Below are 21107 nucleotides of genomic sequence, written 5' to 3' on the forward strand. Positions count from 1 at the left end.
AAGGCAAAAGTGATAACTAAGTGGCTCGGGGACCAGAATGTTGAAATTTTGGGTCCATGGCCTGGAAAACCCCCCGGATCTTAATCCCATTGAGAACTTGTGGTCAATTCCTCAAGAGGCAGGTGGATAAACAAAAACCCACTAATTCTGACAAACTCCAAGAAGTTATTATGAAAGAATGGGTTGCTATCAGTCAGGATTTGGCCCAGAAGTTGATTGAGAGCATGCCCAGTCGAACTGCAGAGGTCCTGAAAAAGAAGGGCCAACATTGCAAATACTGACCCTTTGCATACATGTCATGTAATTGTCGATAAAAGCCTTTGAAACGTATGAAGTGCTTGTAATTATATTTCAGTACATCACAGAAATAACTGAAACAAAGATCTAAAAGCAGTTTAGCAGCAAACTTTTTGAAAACTAATATTTATGTAATTCTCAAAACTTTTGGCCACGACTGTAGATCAAGGCCCCCAATAATGGAATAATCAGGGAGAACTTCCAAAGGTGCACCGCAGGACGGGGACGGGACAGGGTTACGAGAAAAGAGCGTCCGGCACGATTTATTACTTGTCCAGGTCTATGGAAAAATATCAAAGTCAAAGTACTGTAATCGGAGAGACCATCTAGCCAGCCGGCCAGAGAGGTTCAGGTGAGACATCAGCTATCTTAAGGAGCTGTGGTCTGAAAAAAATGTCACATGAAGTCCTTCTATATTATATATGGCCTGAAGTGTTCAAGGGCCCAAATGACAGCCAAACACTCCTTTTCTGGAGTAGAATATGGTCTCTCAGCCTTATAAAGCGCTTGGCTCGCGTAGGCCACTTCTCTGCCGTTGTCATCTCTCTGCATGAGAACGGCACCGAGCCCAATGTTGCATGCATCTGCATGGATAAAGAAAGGAAGCGAAAAGTCAAGAAATTTCAAGGACAAATGCGGGAGTCAGCTTGTCCTTGAGAAAATCCATGGCAGCCTGACATTCACTTGACCACTTAAAGGGAACATCCGATCTGGTAAGAGCAAAAGGGGCTCTGCATGGCGGGCATAATCATGAATGAAGTGTCTGTAATAGCTGGTCAGTCCTAGAAACTGTTTTACTTGCTTAACATTAGTAGGGCTTACGAAATCAGTTACAGCCTTCACTTTGTCCTTATTGGGCCGGACACCATCCGTAGTGACATTGTACCCAAGAAAAGTGAGTTCACTCCTATAGAACTGGCATTTTTCAAGCTTAACAGACAACCGCGCAGATTCCAGCCTGTTAAGAACTTCTTTCAGGTCAACAAGGTGCTGTTCAAAGGTAGGTGACACTACCACAACATCGTCCAAGTAGACGGCACAGGACTTATAGATGAGACTTGCAAGGACAGAATTCATTAGTCTTTGGAATGTGGCGGGCGCGTTGCACAATCCAAAAGGCAAGACCCGAAACTGAAATAGCCCATAGTGGGAGATGAAAGCAGTCTTCTGTTTTGGGTTCTCCGCCAGTCCACCCCTTGGGGGCACCCCTGGCAGTATTAGAGGTTGAAGAAGTCGTGAACCTGCTGGTTTTTGGGTAAAGTGCGGATGGGAAACAACTTACATGGATCCTCATCAAGACTGTCATTCCGATGAGCTTTGTGTGCATTTGCAGATTAAGGCGCGAAAGAAAGCTCAATTTGGTAGCCTACTAATGTGCTGTCCGAGGCTTTGTGTGTGTGTGTGTGTGTGTGTGTGTGTGTGTGTGTGTGTGTGTGTGTGTGTCGCCGCCGGCGCCAACATAAATGATCACAACACAAATCTCTTTCAGAAAAGGTCCATCACAGCGTGTAAGTACCGCATTAAAATTTATTCCGTGCTGTCTCAAGCTTGGATGGCTTAAAACACTTTAATATTTAATAGGGCTGGGCGATATATCTAACGATATGATCATGCGCATCTAGTCAGTAAATCTGGTTCCTTGATTACCGTTAAATCGCCATCACCTGCTTTCAAATGGAGCGCATTTAATTGACAGAGCCGTAGATCACTGACAAGCTACGCAATATCGCGTTCATTATCCCAGATTAATCGCCTTTGATAATGAACGCGATATTGAGTAGCTTGTCAGTGATCTACGGCTCTGTCAATTAAATGCGCTCCATTTGAAAGCAGGTGATGGCGATTTAACGCTAATCAAGGAACCAGATTTACTGCGTCTTACTGGTCCAGTTGTTCAGAAAATGTTACATGAATGATATTGTATGCAGCGTTGTTTGTTTAGATATCATGATGCTCCTGGCATTGGGATACTACAGTCAAAACTTAGTATAGACCGTTGTTGAATATCCATCCAAATTATGGTGAAAACCAAATTAATTGTGTGTTAAAATGTAAGATGGCTGTGCCCTTGCTCTGAAAGCTATAACGAAACATCCTTTTTTCTTTAAAATGGTTACATTAATCATGTTTGTTATATATTTTTTTAATCAAAGTGTAAATCACGTTACTAAATAATGTTATCTTAACTGACTGCTTCACATCCAATTTGAAGTCTAGAAGGGATACAGCTGAGGCTACTGGGCATGCGCACATCAATATGCTATAGCATTTTTTTTTTTTTGTCACATTGTACAACAATTACTGTTTTTGCAATATCGTAAGGGGTAGGTTTAGGGTTAGAATAGATGTAGACGTTAATAAAACACAATATAATGGGTAGAAAATTTAATTTATTTAGTTAATTAGTTTCTGGTCCTAGCTGTATCTGTTTAGCCGGTTTAAGCAACATTGAAGACTTGCCAAAATTTAAGCAGCCTACTTAAAAGTAGCTTATTTTAAATCATTTCAGATTTGTCACGTGTTTTAAACTAGATTAAAAAAAATGTTCAACGGATGATATACTACTGCCGAAAAAAATTCTAAAATAATTCATAACGAATAAACATTATGTAGTGTATTCAGTGGGTATATTTGTTTAAATTACATTTCAATTCACATGAATTTGTTATTTACGATTTACTGACCTTACAGTAGAAAATGAGAAGGAATACAAAAACGACAAGAGTTCAACAAACTCGTTGGCCCTGATATTAAGTAACATAGCCTACCATTATAATGCGATTGTCGTACTGCTCTTTAGAAGGAAGAACCGGTTTTGATTTTTGATACCCAGAAAAAACGTACTGATAAATCACAAAATGCTTAGTGAACCTAATATTCTAATTAATAATGATACTTTTAAAGAAATAAAGGTAAATACATTAACAGAACAAACGATAAATGTATACTTTTTTTCAGACGAGGCTGAACAAGGTTTGATGATCACTGAGGTATCAGATAATTAATCCAATTACAACCCCACATCGTAAGCAACAGACATAAAAGACGGACTAAATATCTATTTAACAGTAGTTAAATTCCTACACCTGAGAAATAAACAGTAAACGGTGACAAAAAGAAAGCATTTACTCACATTTAGTGTTCCGCGATGTGCTTGTCTGTGGACCATGATCGTGAATGTCAGGAGGGTGTGCGACTGGTTTAGAGCAGATTTAAACTTGTCATACAAACAACTCGCTTCTCATAAAATTATTGATATCCAGGGTGTGGACAAACTGAGTATTTTTATTTTCATCATCATCAGTGCTTTAAAATAATTGAGAAATACAAGTGATAGACTCAAAGACCTCAATTCAATGTAGCCTATACGCTTGTTTTAAGCGATTGAACATTTCTTCCCCTTTAGGACTTTTTATTCTTACAGTGCCGCATAAGAATAAATACAATAATAAAGTATTCTATTTTATTTTATCTGAAGCAGGAAGACAACTTTTCGGTTTCACCAAAACATTTTAGTTTATTCATAAAAACCATATGCTTTAAACTATTTCTAAGTCAACATACTGATATGAATAACCTAATGTCACTTTTTTCCATATCAATAGAATAATACAGTAACTGAAGACACTTACAGAACCAAAAAGAAAAAATTGTTTCATGATTTAAAAAAATACTAATTGGACTAGGTAGGCTACACCGTGCTGTGTGACTACATTACAGAACTCACTATGCAGACATATAAAAGCAGATTCAAAGACCTAATTAATTATTGTCAGCACCGTTTCTCTTTTATATCTCTTCAGGTTACATGTTTAATTGGCTTTATACCATAGAACTAGAAACACTGGTTGGATTTATATAGAATTTTTTTATTTCTTTTTTCCTCTATTGGTAACTGCATTTTGGCATCATCCGCGAAGGTATGGAAAGACAAAACCGGTTCAACTAGTTGAGCGACAAATATGGAATGCTTTTTCATTAAGGAGGTAGAAGCCTTCGGCACTCAGATACTTTGATGATTCAGATGTCAAGAAATAAAGTCTAGTAAAAGTAATTGCTTGATTTATAGACCTCAATAAATACTGGCTTATAGGAGATAAAAAAGGAACCCATCCTGACATTCTTATCATTTTGGTAAGTTTGATACTCTGGGGTAATTATTAAATTGATTATTACTTGTCAATTAAATTCGTTCAGTGAAATCAACTTAATGTTTTTGCCTCTAAAATGTGTGGCATCTGAAACATTTGTATGGGCTACTAATAGACCGAATTTAACAACAATTTTTACAAACTGAGCAAGTCGGTCTGAGAATTAGGTTTAAACCTTACTGAAATTAATTATTCTTTTGATAAAACACTATTTAAAATATATTTGTTTTTATTTCAACGTTATTTGATGTTTTCGATGTTTAATCGAATTGAAACAAGTGAAAGGAACCCTCTGACGCATTAATTATTAAACCATAACGAAAAATTTATAAAATATTTCTTTTTCATATCAAAGCAATAATTTACTTAGTTAAATTACAATTATACATAATTTTTACATTTAAGTACAACTTAAGCGGTGTCGAAGTTACATTGCATTTTTTTTCTTATCGCTTGAATTGAATTATGGATCGAAAATCGAGTTGAAAATCTGAGAACTCATACAATCCAGCAGAAATGACTGAAATTATGTCGACATTTTTGCGGGGTGGTGGCTTCAGACCACAGAACTGTGTCTTTTGAAGATAAGAAACTACAAAGTATAACCATAAAACTGACGCGTTTTTCTGTCTTTCTAATAAAATTGTATTTGTCCACCAGGAACACGACACACGCAAAAGATGAACATCTTCAATAGACTGACGCCTCGCCACATCACCCTGCTTTTGAGCTTCATGACTATCTTTCTTTTGTTCACTCAAAACCCGATCGATAATACTGTAGACTCCTTTGATGACTCTATCTTTGAAGCTTCATGCTCCTGTAAATCTTGCGTCATGGGCTTTATGGACGATGACTGGTTCATTTATCGATACGATCCCAGCATCCCACCTCTGCTGAACAGAAAAAACAGTGTGTTACGTCGAGACACCTACAGATGGTGGAGGGTAAGTCTTTAAATATTAAATGCTTAGGTTAAATTCAGTATTTTCTTGCATTAATTAATATTCACTTGTGTGTGCTTATACGAGTATCTTTTTAAAATGTATCATTTTAAAATCTAGTGTTTGATCTTTTCTAAATATTTATTCAAATGCAAAACCTAAAAATAAGTAAGCAGTTATGACCTGCAATACTCTTTTGAGCAACTTGACTAGATACATGTATATTTATTAGAGTGTGTAAACAATGGCATTGCAAATGGAAATTATTATTTTTCTGGCCACAAAATGACTTTATTTTGACTCTTTGCATTGAATTTAAAACCATTTTCTCCATTTAACCTTAAATACTACACTAATTGTATTAGGCTATACATAATAACGGAAAATAGGATACAATTCATAAAAACGGTTGATCTGCATGTTTGTCTTGGGCGTAATAATCAATGCATGTGTTTCTCAAGCAGTTTGTGAGAGTTAGCAACCATGCTTTGTCATCGTTGACACAAAAAAAAGCCTTCACCTGATGAACATTTTCATCAGTTATAATTTCCTTAATTAAATTAACACTGTTTTTGAGCAGTTAAGGTTACTAGATTTAAAATTATTTGTTTAATTCAGAATGGGTGCAATGCAAGCTTTTTCTCAGAATTACGTTAGATGGCTAATTACAACTAACAATCCGATAGTGAGCTAGCATCATAAGATAAAAAAACAACTATTGACAGACCAAGATTATAATAAAAGTAACTGTCCGATTCTAAGATAAACACTTATTCAGTAGCAGTAAATTAGGTGTACCAAACAATCATAAAACAAAGAAATATTATCTTACCGTCATCGTGAGGTAAAATAATGAGGAAGGATCACTGCCAGCCAATCACACAGCGACGTCGCGCCCGCGGTCTGTAAATTCCTTCAGAAAACAGCGTGTGGCGCACTTGAGCGTATTTTCAGACGCACATCTAATTTGAAGTAGCTTTTTATGGGAGCGGCAGCGCAATACTTCGATAAAAAATAGATAGGGCTATGTCAAATATTGTTTCTATTTTAGTTTTAATGAAAAACCAGGGGACCCCCCAAGGTCAATTTTTTGGGCCTTATGGGGTGTCCCTTGATGATTATGGGGGGGGGTCCCATAACCCCCCCAGCCCCCCCTCAATTCGAACACTGTATATATATATATATATATATATATATATATATATATATATATATATATATAATATATATATATATATATATATATATATATGAAAAGAAAATACATAGAATACAAAAAGATTAGAAAGGTAGTTAGATTTTTTTTTTTTTTAAAGAATAGAATTAGAAAAGTGAGTGCTAAAGTTAGAAGGTCAAATAAAGATGGAAGAGATGTGTTTTAAGCCGATTCTTGAAGATGGCTAAGGACTCAGCTGCTCGGATTGAGTTTGGGCAGGGTCATTCCACCAGGAGGGAACATTTAATTTAAAAGTCCTTAAAAGTGACTTTGTGCTTCTTTGGGATGGCACAATCAAGCGACGTTCACTTGCAGAACGCAAGCTTCTAGATGGCACATAACTCTAAAGTAATGAATTTAGGTAAAGGGGTGCAGAGCCAGTGGTGGGTTTGTAGGCAAACATCAATGCCTTAAATTTAATAATATCTAAGGTATTATTATTATTAATCATGCAATATTTATTGTACGATCAGTATTTATTATTTGACAGTGCCTTTGCATTTGTGTACTGGTCTCATTAATGTTGTTCTATCGTATAGTCCTTTTATGTTCTAGTAAATTTTGTCTAATCTCCTATTACTTTGTTTAATTTTGTTTGTTTTGTTGTGTCTTTGTCCTGGAAGAACGTTGTTTGAGTTCACCGAGTACTGTACTGTACATGCTGTAGACACACTGTACACACTGTACACACTGTTTGAAATGATTATTTACACACAATGGTTGAAATGATTATTAAAACTACTTTGACAAAATTACCATTCAGTATGACCCAAACAAAACCTTTATTTTTCTATTTAAATAATTTGATGACCCTACTGCTGATTTAAAAAGTACAATCACATTGCTGTCATTCTTGAATACTGAAAATAATAAATATAAAATCCTAAATGTCCTAAATGAAAGCAAACAAGTTGACAAAAAAATTAGAATCCAATATTTGATAGACTGTTCATTTTTCAAAGCTACGTGGCATTAGTACATACATTTCAAAGTACACCCCCAATACAGGTTAACAAGGTCACAGAGAAAGCAAACTTATGCTGATGTCACATCTTGCCCTACAGACTGAGTGTGCAAAAACATTTGACTGTAGCTTCAACAGAACAGGTTTAATGAGGGGAGTGTGATTTTCACAACACTAATATTGCACCTGTGGAAATTATACTCCCCCCACTAATACAGGTTAACAATGTCACAGTGAAACCAAATTTATGCTGATGTCACATCTTGCCCTACAGACTGAGTGTGCAAAAACATTTGACTGTAGCTTCAACAGAAACAGGTTTAATGAGGGGAGTGTGATTTTCACAACACTAATATTGGCACCTGTGGAAATTATACTCCCCCCACTAATACAGGTTAACAATGTCACAGTGAAACCAAATTTATGCTGATGTCACATCTTGCCCTACAGACTGAGTGTGCAAAAACATTTGACTGTAGCTTCAACAGGACAGGTTTAATGAGGGGAGTGTGATTTTCACAGCACTAATATTGCACCTGTGGAAATTATACTCCCCCCAATAATACAGGTTAACAATGTCACAGGGAAACCAAATTTATGCTGATGTCACATCTTGCCCTACAGACTGAGTGTGCAAAAACATTTGACTGTAGCTTCAACAGGACAGGTTTAATGGGGGGAGTGTGATTTTCACAGCACTAATATTGCACCTGTGGAAATTATACTCCCCCCAATAATACAGGTTAACAATGTCACAGTGAAACCAAATTTATGCTGATGTCACATCTTGCCCTACAGACTGAGTGTGCAAAAACATTTGACTGTAGCTTCAACAGAACAGGTTTAATGAGGGGAGTGTGATTTTCACAGCACTAATATTGCACCTGTGGAAATTATACTCCCCCAATAATATAGGTTAACAATGTCACAGTGAAACCACATTTATGCTGATGTCACATCTTGCCCTATAGACTGAGTGTGCAAAAGATGGACAAGCAGAGAACCATGCCTAAGACAGCCCGCCAACACCTAATTGATTTAAACACAGGTTTATCAGCCTTGCTGGTTGTATTTGTCTAGTCTCAAAATGAGTTTAAATTTGGTTTCCCTATCAGGTCAAGTCACCTTTATTTATATAGCGCATTAAACAAAAAAGATTGTGTCAAAGCAACTGAACAACATTAATTATGAAAACAGTGTGTAAATGCAAAATGACGGTTAAAGGCAGTTCATCATTGAATTCAGTGTTGTCATTATCTCAGTTCAGTTTTTTTATAGTATCTTTGCAATCATTTGCAATCAAGTCAATGATATCGCTGTAAATGAAGCTTCCCCAACTAAGCAAGCCAGAGGCGACAGCGGCAAGGAACCAAAACTCCATCAGTGACAGAATGGAGAAAAAACCTTGGGAGAAACCAGGCTCAGTCGGGGGGCCAGACAACACCAGCAGTTCAATTCCAGGCTGCAGCAAAGTCAGATTGTGCAGAAGAATCATCTGTTTCCTGTGGTCACACTCCCTCCCACCAAACCTGTCCTGTTGAATCTACAGTCAAATGTTTTTGCACACTCAGTCTGTAGGGCAAGATGTGACATCAGCATAAATTTGGTTTCACTGTGACCTTTTTAACCTGTATTAGTGGGGGGGGTAAAATTTCCACAGGTGCAATATTAGTGCTGTGAAAATCACACTCCCCCCATTAAACCTGTCCTGTTGAAGCTACAGTCAAATGTTTTTGCACACACAGTCTGTAGGGCAAGATGTGACATCAGCATAAATTTGGTTTCACTGTGACCTTTTTAACCTGTATTAGTGGGGGGAGTATAATTTCCACAGGTGCAATATTAGTGCTGTGAAAATCACACTCCCCCCATTAAACCTGTCCTGTTGAAGCTACAGTCAAATGTTTTTGCACACTCAGTCTGTAGGGCAAGATGTGACATCAGCATAAATTTGGTTTCACTGTGACCTTTTTAACCTGTATTATTTGGGGGAGTATAATTTCCCACAGGTGCAATATTAGTGCTGTGAAAATCACACTCCCCCCATTAAACCTGTCCTGTTGAAGCTACAGTCAAATGTTTTTGCACACTCAGTCTGTAGGGCAAGATGTGACATCAGCATAAATTTGGTTTCACTGTGACCTTTTTAACCTGTATTATTTGGGGGAGTATAATTTCCACAGGTGCAATATTAGTGCTGTGAAAATCACACTCCCCCCATTAAACCTGTCCTGTTGAAGCTACAGTCAAATGTTTTTGCACACTCAGTCTGTAGGGCAAGATGTGACATCTGCGTAAATTTGGTTTCACTGTGACATTGTTTTCCTGTATTATTGGGGGGAGTATAATTTCCACAGGTGCAATATTAGTGCTGTGAAAATCACACTCCCCCCATTAAACCTGTCCTGTTGAAGCTACAGTCAAATGTTTTTGCACACACAATCTGTAGGGCAAGATGTGACATCAGCATAAATTTGGTTTTACTGTGACCTTTTTAACCTGTATTATTGGGGGGAGTATAATTTCCATAGGTGCAATATTAGTGCTGTGAAAATCACACTCCCCCCATTAAACCTGTCCTGTTGAAGCTACAGTCAAATGTTTTTGCACACACAGTCTGTAGGGCAAGATGCAAAGGCACTGTCAAGTAATAAATACTGATCGTACAATAAAAATTGCATGATAATAATAATACCTTAGATTTTATTATTAATAATAAATATTATTTTACGAGAATTAAATTCTAACTATATTCATCCTAGTCTAACAAACTAAATGTGATTAAATATCAATTTAAATGACAATGAAAAGCAGGTTTTATGGGAAGAGCATTGCGAGATGATAAAGTTGGCGCAGTTAATAATTTCAGTGTAAAAGTTGCACTTTTACTTTGGAAATTGCGGTTTAATTCCGTTGACGACCTTCTCCAGTCGGCGTTTTTGCATCCGTTAGCTGCTTGTTAATCAGACAACGCTTCTATGTTTGTTCTTGGTGCCAATTGTGGAAAAAAACGATCAATAAAAGGCTTATAATAAACCGCTGAAGGTTTAACTGCAAGCGCTGCGTTCAACTGTGTGACGCGCGTGCACGCGAAGGGGAGTGTGATTTGTCCGAGAAGGGTATAACTGCAGCCTGGAGATCTCCAAATGGGGGCGGGAACTCCAAAACGGGGTGGGAGCTCCAAAATAGGGCGTGGCTTCCTCCCATTGACAGACAAGCACATGACGCGCAAGCGCAATTTTTCCCCCCAATCAACTTAAGTGCAAAGCGCCGCCCCATAACTGATTCTAAAGATTTTATTGGTTGTGTCAATTAAAGTGTTGTTTCCTACACTATGCGATATGAGATCATTCCATAACTCCCCCAACTGGACCTCGCCAGACAATGGCACTTTTTAGTTACACCCAGCGTCACTACCCCTTTCTACCCTGCAAATTTCGAGCCCCAGGATGCCCCCGTTGCTGAGAAAAAAAGCGTTAGAGCTGCGCTGGGACGGCTCGCGGGAGACCTCGTGGGTGATTCACGTGTTTATATCATTAAGCAGAGGTTCAAACTCCAGTCCGAACATCACTGGCCACAAGCTTTGGGGTTGCTCTCACAGAGAATATATTTATTTATATAGCATATTTTATTTTATGAAAATAAAATGAACTAGAAACAATGTTTAATTTATAAAATTTTATTTTGAAATGTAAGTCAATAACAATTGGCTGGAGCCAGAGCCAATGGTGAAAGTCTTTGCGCGAGGAGACCCCACCCCATTTTGGAGGTTCTGCCCAATTTTGGAGTTCACGCCTCATTTTGGAGATCTCCGGCCTGCAGTTATATCTACTTGATTTGTCCGGGGAGTCAGATTTCGGTACAACACTGGCCCACCGCCCGCCACTAATCTGTTTCACACTCCAGTACTATAGGTGGCAGCAATGCACCTTTAAGTTGGATGCCAGCTGCACTGGCCGTGGGCGCCAAGTAAGGAGAAGAAGAAGTGGAAGAGTAGGAAGAAAGAAACCAACAGCAAAGACGTTAGATAGAAGAAGCATAGAAACAAACAAACAATATGCATAACGCGGCTGCGGGTAAAAAACGGAAAGAAAAGGGTGGGGCTGAGAAGGCGAGAGAAAAAAAAATGCGGAATTTAGATACTGAAGCCGCTGTCGCAAACTAACCTAAATATTTAGCAGCACAGCCAGCAGCAGCACCTCGCAGTTAAATATTAGCAGCAGTGAAGAAGTGAGTCAGACAGCTATGCAGCAACATGCCACCAGTGATGATGATGAGGGACAGAAAGATGAGCTGGTTCCACAGGCAGATCCAGGACAAGTAACTTAGTTGTGGAGCATGAGAGGAGAAAGAGAGTTACTTGCTAGGGATGATGTTAGGAAGTGATATTCAGGTTGCTACATTTTTAATGATTACAGTAGTTAAAACAGCTAAACTTCAACATTTTAGCTGTAAAATGCCACATGCAGTAGCTAATATTAAGAAATATGTTGTGCTTTTTGCTTTTAAAAATGTTGGTAACGTTACAGTTAATGCTTACAAACTTTGAAGATTTTGAATACAGAAGTTACATTTGTAATGGTGTGTTTTCATTTAGATGTGGTATTATTTGTGCAGTAAGATTAATTACTGCATACATTAACTAAGATTATTAAGTAATAAATTCATTTCAAGACAGCATGGAATGGATTGTATAATATGATGTTATAACAGCATATTATATAATCTATTCCATGCTATCTTGGAATAAAACCTGTTTTTTTTTTTTTTTTTTTTTTTTAAGTCCATTCTATCATTTGTTTATTCAGGTTGAGCTTAGACCAAGAGCAGAGAAAGACACCCACTCCAGCTTAACATCTAGTCAACATCAGTGCTATTGCTATAATTTGGATGGTATAGTATTAGGGTGGCCATTCGTGCCAGTCCTGCCGGACACGCCCGAACATGTTTTCGGGTGCGTTCTCTGGAAGTCACGTTTGTCGACCTCATACGTCATCAAGGTTTAATATTTCGGGTTCAGTTTCAGAAAAGCAACCGTTACATTTCAAGGTAAGAATGAAACTACAATGATTGTATGTCTTAAAATAAATAAATCTTAATTTTCTAATGTATTTTATTTGAAATGTGAGAACCTCGATGACGTATGCGGTCGACCAACGCGACTTCCGGAGAACGCACCTGAAAACATGTTCGGGCGTGTCCGGCGGGACTGGCACGAATGGCCACCCTATATAGTATCATGAGCCACAATTAAAGTCTTGTTGGGACACTCATGCCAGGCGTTATTGTTGTCGATTTTCCGTGCACTGATTGCTTTGGGCCGGGCCTAGTCAAAGTCCAGGGCCGTTTTTTAGTCCCAGTCCGTCCATGTTTATACCTTGCATCTTGTGACTATTTTAACAAAGCAGCAATAATATAATAACTGTAATAATAATAATAATAATATATATATATATATATATATATATATATATATATATATATATATATATACATATACATATACATATATATATATACACATATACATATATATATATACATATACATATATATATATATATATATACATATACATATATATATACATATACATATATATATATATACATATACATATATATATATATATATATATATATATATATAGGTCAGTGGCCCTTGGCGAAAACTAATTGGGAAACCCTGAACTACGCAATATGGTGTTTATAATCAAAGGCGATTCATCTGCGATTACGAACGCGATATTGAGTAGCCTACCTTGTCATTTGTTTACAATGCGTTGAATGGTGCGTTGTAGTTGGTTAACCAGATGTGTCGCATTCTGCAGAGAAGGGAGACTGGCATGTGTCGCGATTTGGAAAGATAGGGAGAAAACATGACAGAACAACACAGTGGATATCACATTTTGCGTGAAATTTAAAATGGACTTTTCAATACGACAAGATACAATACTGATTTTGGTATTCAAAACTCAAATTTGTTTTTGAATTGCGTTTTTCACATTTTGGAACCAAACGCTATATATTATATATATATATATATATATATATATATATATATATATGTATATATATATATATATATATATATATAGGCTCCCAGATGTGCCGTAGATCATGGGACCCCACCCATAAACGGTGACGTCATGTGTGGCATATAACATGCAAATACAAACATACATATGCAAATTAAGATACAAATCAACTCTTATCTTGATGGTCTTCGCATGATGTCACTATTATGTAACCCAGTTTTAACAAAACTATTTTCATTGATTCTTATCTTGAGCTTTCAAATATTTGTACAGGGTCTACAGCCATCAATGTTCAGAGTCAACTACACAGAGGTGGTGGATCAGATGTTTCTCTCTTCCCTGATAAAGAGCACTACTCAGACGCCGGTCCAGATCGCTGCAGAACCTGTGCTGTGGTGGGAAACTCTGCGAACCTTCTGGGATCCCATTATGGGTCTCTAATAGATTTCCATGATATTGTGATTAGGTACTAGAAGAACAGAATAATGCACAGAATAATCTGATAAATGATCTCTATAACATTAGTTCTTTAGATGGCTTATCAACACCTGTTACTTGTATTGTTCTCTCAGGATAAATAAAGGCCCGACAAAAGGTTACGAAAGGGATGTGGGGTCAAAGACAACTCACCGGATTCTGTATCCCGAAAGTGCCGTGGACTTGGACAACTCCACCCATCTGGTACTTTTTCCCTTTAAGATTCGCGACATGCAGTGGCTTATAAGTACCTTCACCACTAGACACATCACACGGTATGCACGGTTTAAAAAACAAATAAATATGAAATAATTAGATATATCTGCATAATTATTAAGCCATCTTTTTGTTCCTCAGCACCTACACACGAGTCAAACCTTCAATCAAAGCAGATGAGAACAAGGTGAGTATCAATGTCATTTTAGTGGTTTTTTTATGCTTTTTTATGTGTCATTATTTTGTGTATTTGGTGTAACAGAATATGTTGACATGCTTTAATGTTCAAAAACCACATTATTTTTCAAATACTGTACATTATTGTTGTTCCTCTATGCCCCGCCTCTCTCAAACGTGTCATTTTCTACAAAGCCCCGCCTTGCTTACAACCACAGTCTTCTCTGATTGGCCAGCTGACCCAGTAAATTGTGATTGGCCGAACACCACAAGCACGCATCAGACATGTAACGGCCCTTTCCATATTTGCGAGCTTCAGCTTTCAACATAACTGTAAAGACAGTAAATAATGTCCTTAATTTTACCATGAGTTCAAGCCCGAAAGTGGAACAGAGTCGTGTGACAGACACAGTGATGATGCTCGTATGTATTTGCAGCACACAAGCCGCGACTAAGGAAGCTGACTCCACTGTGGTGTGACCCTGTCTTTTGCTCATGCACACACATGACGTGAAACTCTACATGGCGCAAAACTCCGCATTTGAACAGTCAATAGCAAATACTTAAACTATTAAGAAAACATACTTACAGTAGCTGATTCAGAATAAGTGCCAGATTGTCGTAGCAAAGTCAGAAATGACCTATTTTTTTTAGAAATAGCCTTTGCACAGCCAACCTTGTAGGCTTCTCTCCTAGGTTCACAAAACTGTTGTCCATAAAATGCGTTGCACAAATTAGAACATCTGGGTTGTGCTGTTCTTTTGTAAATATATCTTAACCAATGATTCTCATTGAATCTACTTTCGGAAGGACAAATAAAGAGCTTTTGCTTTCGCACAGAAACACACTGCATCTCCCTGACATGGCTGCATCAACACCATTGCGGTTCCTCAAACCACGCCTTCTTTCTTTGCATGAACATTTGGGTGGCATTACACAAATATTTCCACATTGTGACGTAGACATGTGGGGGCGTGTTTGAACGAGGTGTTTTAGCCTGGTCTGGATCAGCCTTCTCTTTAAGATAGAATAAATTATTTTTGTGGGAAACTTTGAGCTTTGTAACTCTGCAGATCTTATACATGCACAAATAGCTACATAACACAATAAAGAAAAGGATCATATGACCCCTTTAAATGAATGTAAAGAAATTCAAGAGACTGATTATTAAGCCCTAAAAAAAGCAATGGTTTATGTCTCATTAGTGTTTTTGTTTCTGTTTAGGTGATGGTCCTCCACCCTGCTTTCATAAAATACGTCTATGAGAAATGGCTTCTGAAACATGGCAGATATCCATCTACTGGCTTCATTACAATAATATTTGCCTTGCATATCTGTGATCAGGTAAAACTGTTTGCATTTTCAGTTTAGACTTCTAATTTTATAAACAGACATTACGTATGTGAAAGGCACATGATATATTAGAAAACAAAGCAAATGGTACACATAAAGCAGAAATGTGAATATTTGCCTATTCATTTCCCTAAAAGTGGGACTAAAATAATTTTTATGTGCACATAAAATTTTATCTTAACAATCACCTTCTTTTTGAAAAACATCAATATCCACAAATATGTTTTGTGTCACAAACACAACTTTGCCTGGCATTCATTTGTGGGTTTCCTGTACATTGTAGATAGTTTTTTTTTTTTTTTTTGGATCTGTGCTTTGTTACACACATTTGTGGAATTTAAAACATTCCTAGCATCAAGATGCACACTAATCCACAAATAGGTAGACTCTGCCTACCATCTACTTAAAGGGTTAGTTCACCCAAAAATGAAAATTGGCCCATACATTACTCACCCTCAAGTCATCCTAGGTGTATATGACTTTCTTCTTTCAGATGAATCCAGTCAGAGTTCTATTAAAAATTGTCTTTGATCTTTCATGCTCCATCAGTGCAGTCAGCAGGTGTTGCATTGCTTCAGTCCAAGTGAAGTTAAATAAAAAGAGCCCATCCATAAAAAATCATCTCACATGACTCTGGGGGGGGTGGAACAAAGGCCTCCTGTAGCGACTTGATGTGTTTTTGTAAGAAAAATATCCATTTTCAAAACATAATAATTACTTGAATCTAGCTTGCATTCACTGTTGTAAACGGAAGCAGTTCCGGTAGAATTACGTATGAGGTCAGCTTTGAGCATGTGCCAATCAGATTGTGACGCACGCAGAAACGCAGCAGAGAGATCAAAATAAAACAACGGTCACGAATTAGAAGTACAAAACGAGGATTTGTAAAGAAGAATGACAGAGGATTTCGATATAAACCAAGAGGAGACTGGTTTTCCTTTGTTAAAGTAAAGAAATTTTGCTTCCTTTGCTCCTGTTAACAAACGTTGGTTTTCACGACACTCACTGGCGTATGTGCAAAGCTGACCTCATACATCATGCTCCCGAAACTGTTACTGTGTACAACTGTTGGCACAAGCTAGATTCAAGTGATTATTACATTTTAAATATGGATATTTTTCTTACAAAAACGCATCGATTCGCCACAGGAGGCCTTTGTTCACCCCCCGGAGCCGTGTGAGACACTTTTTTTGTTATGGATGGGTGCTTTTTATTTCACTTGTTTTGGACTGATGCAGTGCAACACCCCCTGAGTACCACTAAACAGATTGAAAGATCAAAGACAATTTTTAATATAACTCCGACTGGATTCGTCTGATGGAATAAAGTCATACAGCTAGGATGACTTGAGGATTAGTAATTTATGGGCTAATTTTCATTTTTGGGTGAACTAACCCTTTAAGCCATTCTGCTAACAGCCACATAGTGCTGACCAATTGTAGCATGCTCTCACTCAAACCAATCATGTTTTGCATTACAGTTAGGGTGAGAGCAGAGTCAGGACCTGTCCCAAATGGAACACTTCATGTGTTCAAAATTTTGTCATTGTTTACACACCCACAAGTTGTTCTAACCCAGCAATAATTTATTTCTTCTGTTGAACATAAAGGAAGATACTTTGAAGAATGTGGGTAACCAAACGGTTTTCCCAATGATTCTGATAGTATTTTTTCCAGAAGCTAGTTACCCACATTCTTCAAACCATCTTCTTTTGTGTTCAGCAGAAGAAAGAACTTTCCATACATTATCAGAGCTTGGTAGACATAATTATTACATTTTAGACATTATTAGACAGATGAATTAATAGATAATAATAATAATGTTAGACTCTTTTTTTCATTTAAATTAATCATAAATATTTACATAATAAATAATTATTTGTCATAGACAATTTGGCATTTTAAAAAGTTTTTTTTTAAAAATGCTAAATTCATTAGATAAAAAATAGGACAAATAATAACATAATAATGTAGTCCTAATTTAAGAAAATTAATATTAAAAAAGAAGAAAAATTAATCCCATCCAGAACTGTCAAAAAAGACTAATAATAATTAAGTAATCAAATTTATAATAACAATATTAATGTGTTCTGTTGCAAGTGCACATAATTGAGCATGTTTTCTTGTTGAGCTATTTTTTATTTTATTTTTTTTGGAGGGGGGCAGGGTGTCCCTGGGCGTGAATGGGTGTTCCTTATTTTGCCTCGCTGAAGGTGGCATTTCCTGAAGGGGAAGTGCTTCGGGATGTTTGCGAGTGCGTATCTAAAAGTGGAGTGGAATGCAGCCAAATTGGCGACAACAAATGTTATAATATGTCATGGATGACCACAAGATCATTTTGTCACAGTAACAACATCCTTATGCCGTGGCCATGCTATGTTGAGTGAACAACATTTTCTCATGGCCAAGAATTTAATGCGTAAACAAACTTTGTGATTATCTCAGGTTGCTATGGTTATGCATAAACTCGTGGCCATGATATAAGGATATCATCAAAATGATCTTGGTCCCACAACAAATTTATCCCATTTATGTGAGTTAAGTTTAATCTTGTGGTCACAACAAATCTAACTGAACTGAACATTTCCCTTTGTGGTCACATAATACAGTGAGTTAAACTGACTCCAACCTGATTGTAATGCAAAATGTGATTGGTTGGAGCAAGAGTGTGCTACAATTGGTCAACATAATATGTGACCCTGGACCACAAAACCAGTATTAATTCGCTGGGGTATATTTGTAGCAATAACCAAAAATACATTGTATGGGTCAAAATTATAGACTTTTATTTTATGCCAAAAATCATTAGGATATTAAGTAAAGATCATGTTCCATGAAGATATTTTGTAAAATTCCTACCGTTAACATACAGTATCAAAACGTAATTTTTTAATAGTAATATGCATTGTTAAGGACTTCATTTGAATAACTTTAAAGGTGATTTTCTCAATATTTAGATTTTTTTTGCACCCTCAGATTCCAGATATTTAAATAGTTGTATCTCGACTAAATATTGTCCTATCCTAACAAACCATACATCAATTTTGAAAAATTGACACTTAAGACTGGTTTTGTGGTCCAGGGTCACATATGGCTGATATCTGATTTGCTTAAGTAAAAGGTTGTTTGAAGTCTACCTATTTGTGAAATTGTGTGTATTTTGATGCTAGAATGTTACGAAATCACAAATACATGCAGCATTTAGGAAGTGATCGACAAATGAAGTTCTGTATCATTTGGTAAAAATTTGTATTGAGAAAAATTACTGAATGAAGTATGATTTGAACACCATGAAATGACAAAACTACTTTGTCTCTTACACAGGTGAATATTTTTGGGTTTGGGGCTTCAAGTACTGGAACCTGGCATCATTACTTTGATAGAACTCGCACTCACTATGAAGGCGGCCCTCATGGTGGAGACTTTGAAAATAAAACACTGCATCAACTTCAGCAGAGAAACAAGATTTCAATATATAAAGGGTATAGATAAAAAAAAAAAAAAAAAGACCAGGAATGGACATGTTCGATTTAATCTGTTAAAAGCTTAACATCCCGTTAACTTGTGGAAAGTGATAATATGTTTTGAGCAGCATTGAAGTCATTTTGTTAACATCTTTATGTTGTGGCCACATGACCATATGTTGATAAAACTACATCACTTTCTTTTAGCCAAGAGTTTAATGCGCTAACAAACCTTATGATTATCCCAGTTTTGCAACAGTCACGCATGTTTGTTTACGCATTAAACAGAGAAACATGATTTCTAAATATAAAGAGATAAATAAGACCGTTCTTCCATTTAATGAAGGATCTCAAAATGGTGTATACCAAAACAGCTACAAAATGGATGTAAAAATGAAAATAAATATGTTAATATGTATGTTAGCTAACCATGGTAACAATGTTTTGAGAGGGTAGCAAATGCTGTATAATGTACTACTTTTATTTATAATTGCTTACTGTATCTAGACACTGTAAACATTGTATGTACCTGCTGTTCTTGTACTAAAGTAGCCTACTAATCTGTAAGACATTTGGAATGTTTTTATGGATCTTTAAATTCTATTTTGGTTAAAACTGAAAATTAAAAGGATGAGCCATTTAAAATGCTGTGCCACAAATTCCTGTACTAATAAGAAATGTCAGCACAAAACAAAAATCTTCCTTTTCATATTGTTTAATTGAGAATATTCACATATAAATCAACAGCTCTCTGATCAGTAAAGGCCATAAGTATACCAAAGACCCTTTAAGACAAGTCATGTCATTCGGAGGCCATCTTTAAAACACCACTCAGGCATGCAAGTGCAACTCAGAATCAGAAAAAGCTTTATTGCCAAGTATGCTTGTGCATACAAGGAAATTTTTTTAGTGCCATAAGCTTCCAGTACACAGAGACAACAACAAAGACAAAAAAATAAAAAATACACATATGTAAATATAAATAGACAAATATTTAAAAATAAATCGAAAAATAAATACATTTTAATACAGTTGTGCTATAGATGATAATGGAATAGAATAGAGTGAGATGCAGGTATGTACTAGGATGGAGGTGGTAACAAATAAATATAAGGTTATTGTACATTTTTATTGCATAAGTGGGGAACATTTAACTGTTCATGAGGTAGATTGCCTGGGGGAAGAAATTGTTCTTGTGCCTGGCTGTCCTGGTATTTGAGGCTCTGAAGTGCCGGCCAGATGGCAAAAGTTCAAAAAGGGGATAACTTGGATGTGAGGGATCCAGAGTATGATCTCCACTGTTTTGAGTGTGTTCAGCTCCAGGTTGTTAAGACTGCACCAGACAGCCAGCTGCTCAATCTCTTGTCTGTAAGCAGACTCATCACTGTCCTGGATGAGACTGATGACTGTAGTGTTGTCTGGAAACTTCAGGAGCTTGACAGAGGGGTCTTTAGAGGTGCAGTCGTTGGTGTACAGGGAGAAGAGCAGTGTGGAGAGAACACAGCCCTGAGGGGCACCAGTGTTGGTGGAGCAGCTTTTTGACAAAAATTTACCCAGTCTCAGAAGCTGTTGCCTATCTGTCAGAAGATAGATAGAGCTACACTGTAAAACCGAACAGTGAAATTAATTAAAAAATGAAAGTTAATTTCACTCAAATAATAATGAAAGTTAATTGGACTTAATTTAAATAAATTTTGTAAACTCAAAATGCTGTTGTAGTGAGGTGAACTTAAAATTATTGCATTTTCAAGTTCCCAGCATGCATTGCATCAGCCAACAAGGAAAATAAATGTAGAAATTAGGTGCTAATTT

General features: G+C 36.8%; 1 protein-coding gene across 2 annotated transcripts; it reads left to right on the forward strand.

The window, feature by feature from the left end:
• Window positions 1–1737: 1737 nt before the first annotated feature.
• Window positions 1738–19947, forward strand: LOC109099930 (CMP-N-acetylneuraminate-beta-galactosamide-alpha-2,3-sialyltransferase 1-like). Of its 2 annotated transcripts, none has more exons than XM_042745551.1 (7): window positions 1738–1805; window positions 5109–5395; window positions 13883–14075; window positions 14182–14361; window positions 14444–14489; window positions 15704–15823; window positions 19156–19947. In XM_042745551.1, exons 2-7 carry the CDS (start codon window positions 5386–5388, stop codon window positions 19321–19323), a joined length of 717 nt encoding a protein of 238 aa, XP_042601485.1. In that variant the 5' UTR covers window positions 1738–1805; window positions 5109–5385; the 3' UTR covers window positions 19324–19947. The 2 variants fall into 2 exon arrangements, with proteins under 2 accessions (XP_042601485.1, XP_042601486.1); XM_042745552.1 differs by lacking the exon at window positions 1738–1805 and adding an exon at window positions 4298–4431.
• The last annotated feature ends 1160 nt before the right edge of the window (window positions 19948–21107 follow it).

The sequence above is a fragment of the Cyprinus carpio genome, chromosome B19, assembly GCF_018340385.1.
Source record: "Cyprinus carpio isolate SPL01 chromosome B19, ASM1834038v1, whole genome shotgun sequence".
Classification (NCBI taxonomy): Eukaryota; Metazoa; Chordata; class Actinopteri; order Cypriniformes; family Cyprinidae; genus Cyprinus; species Cyprinus carpio.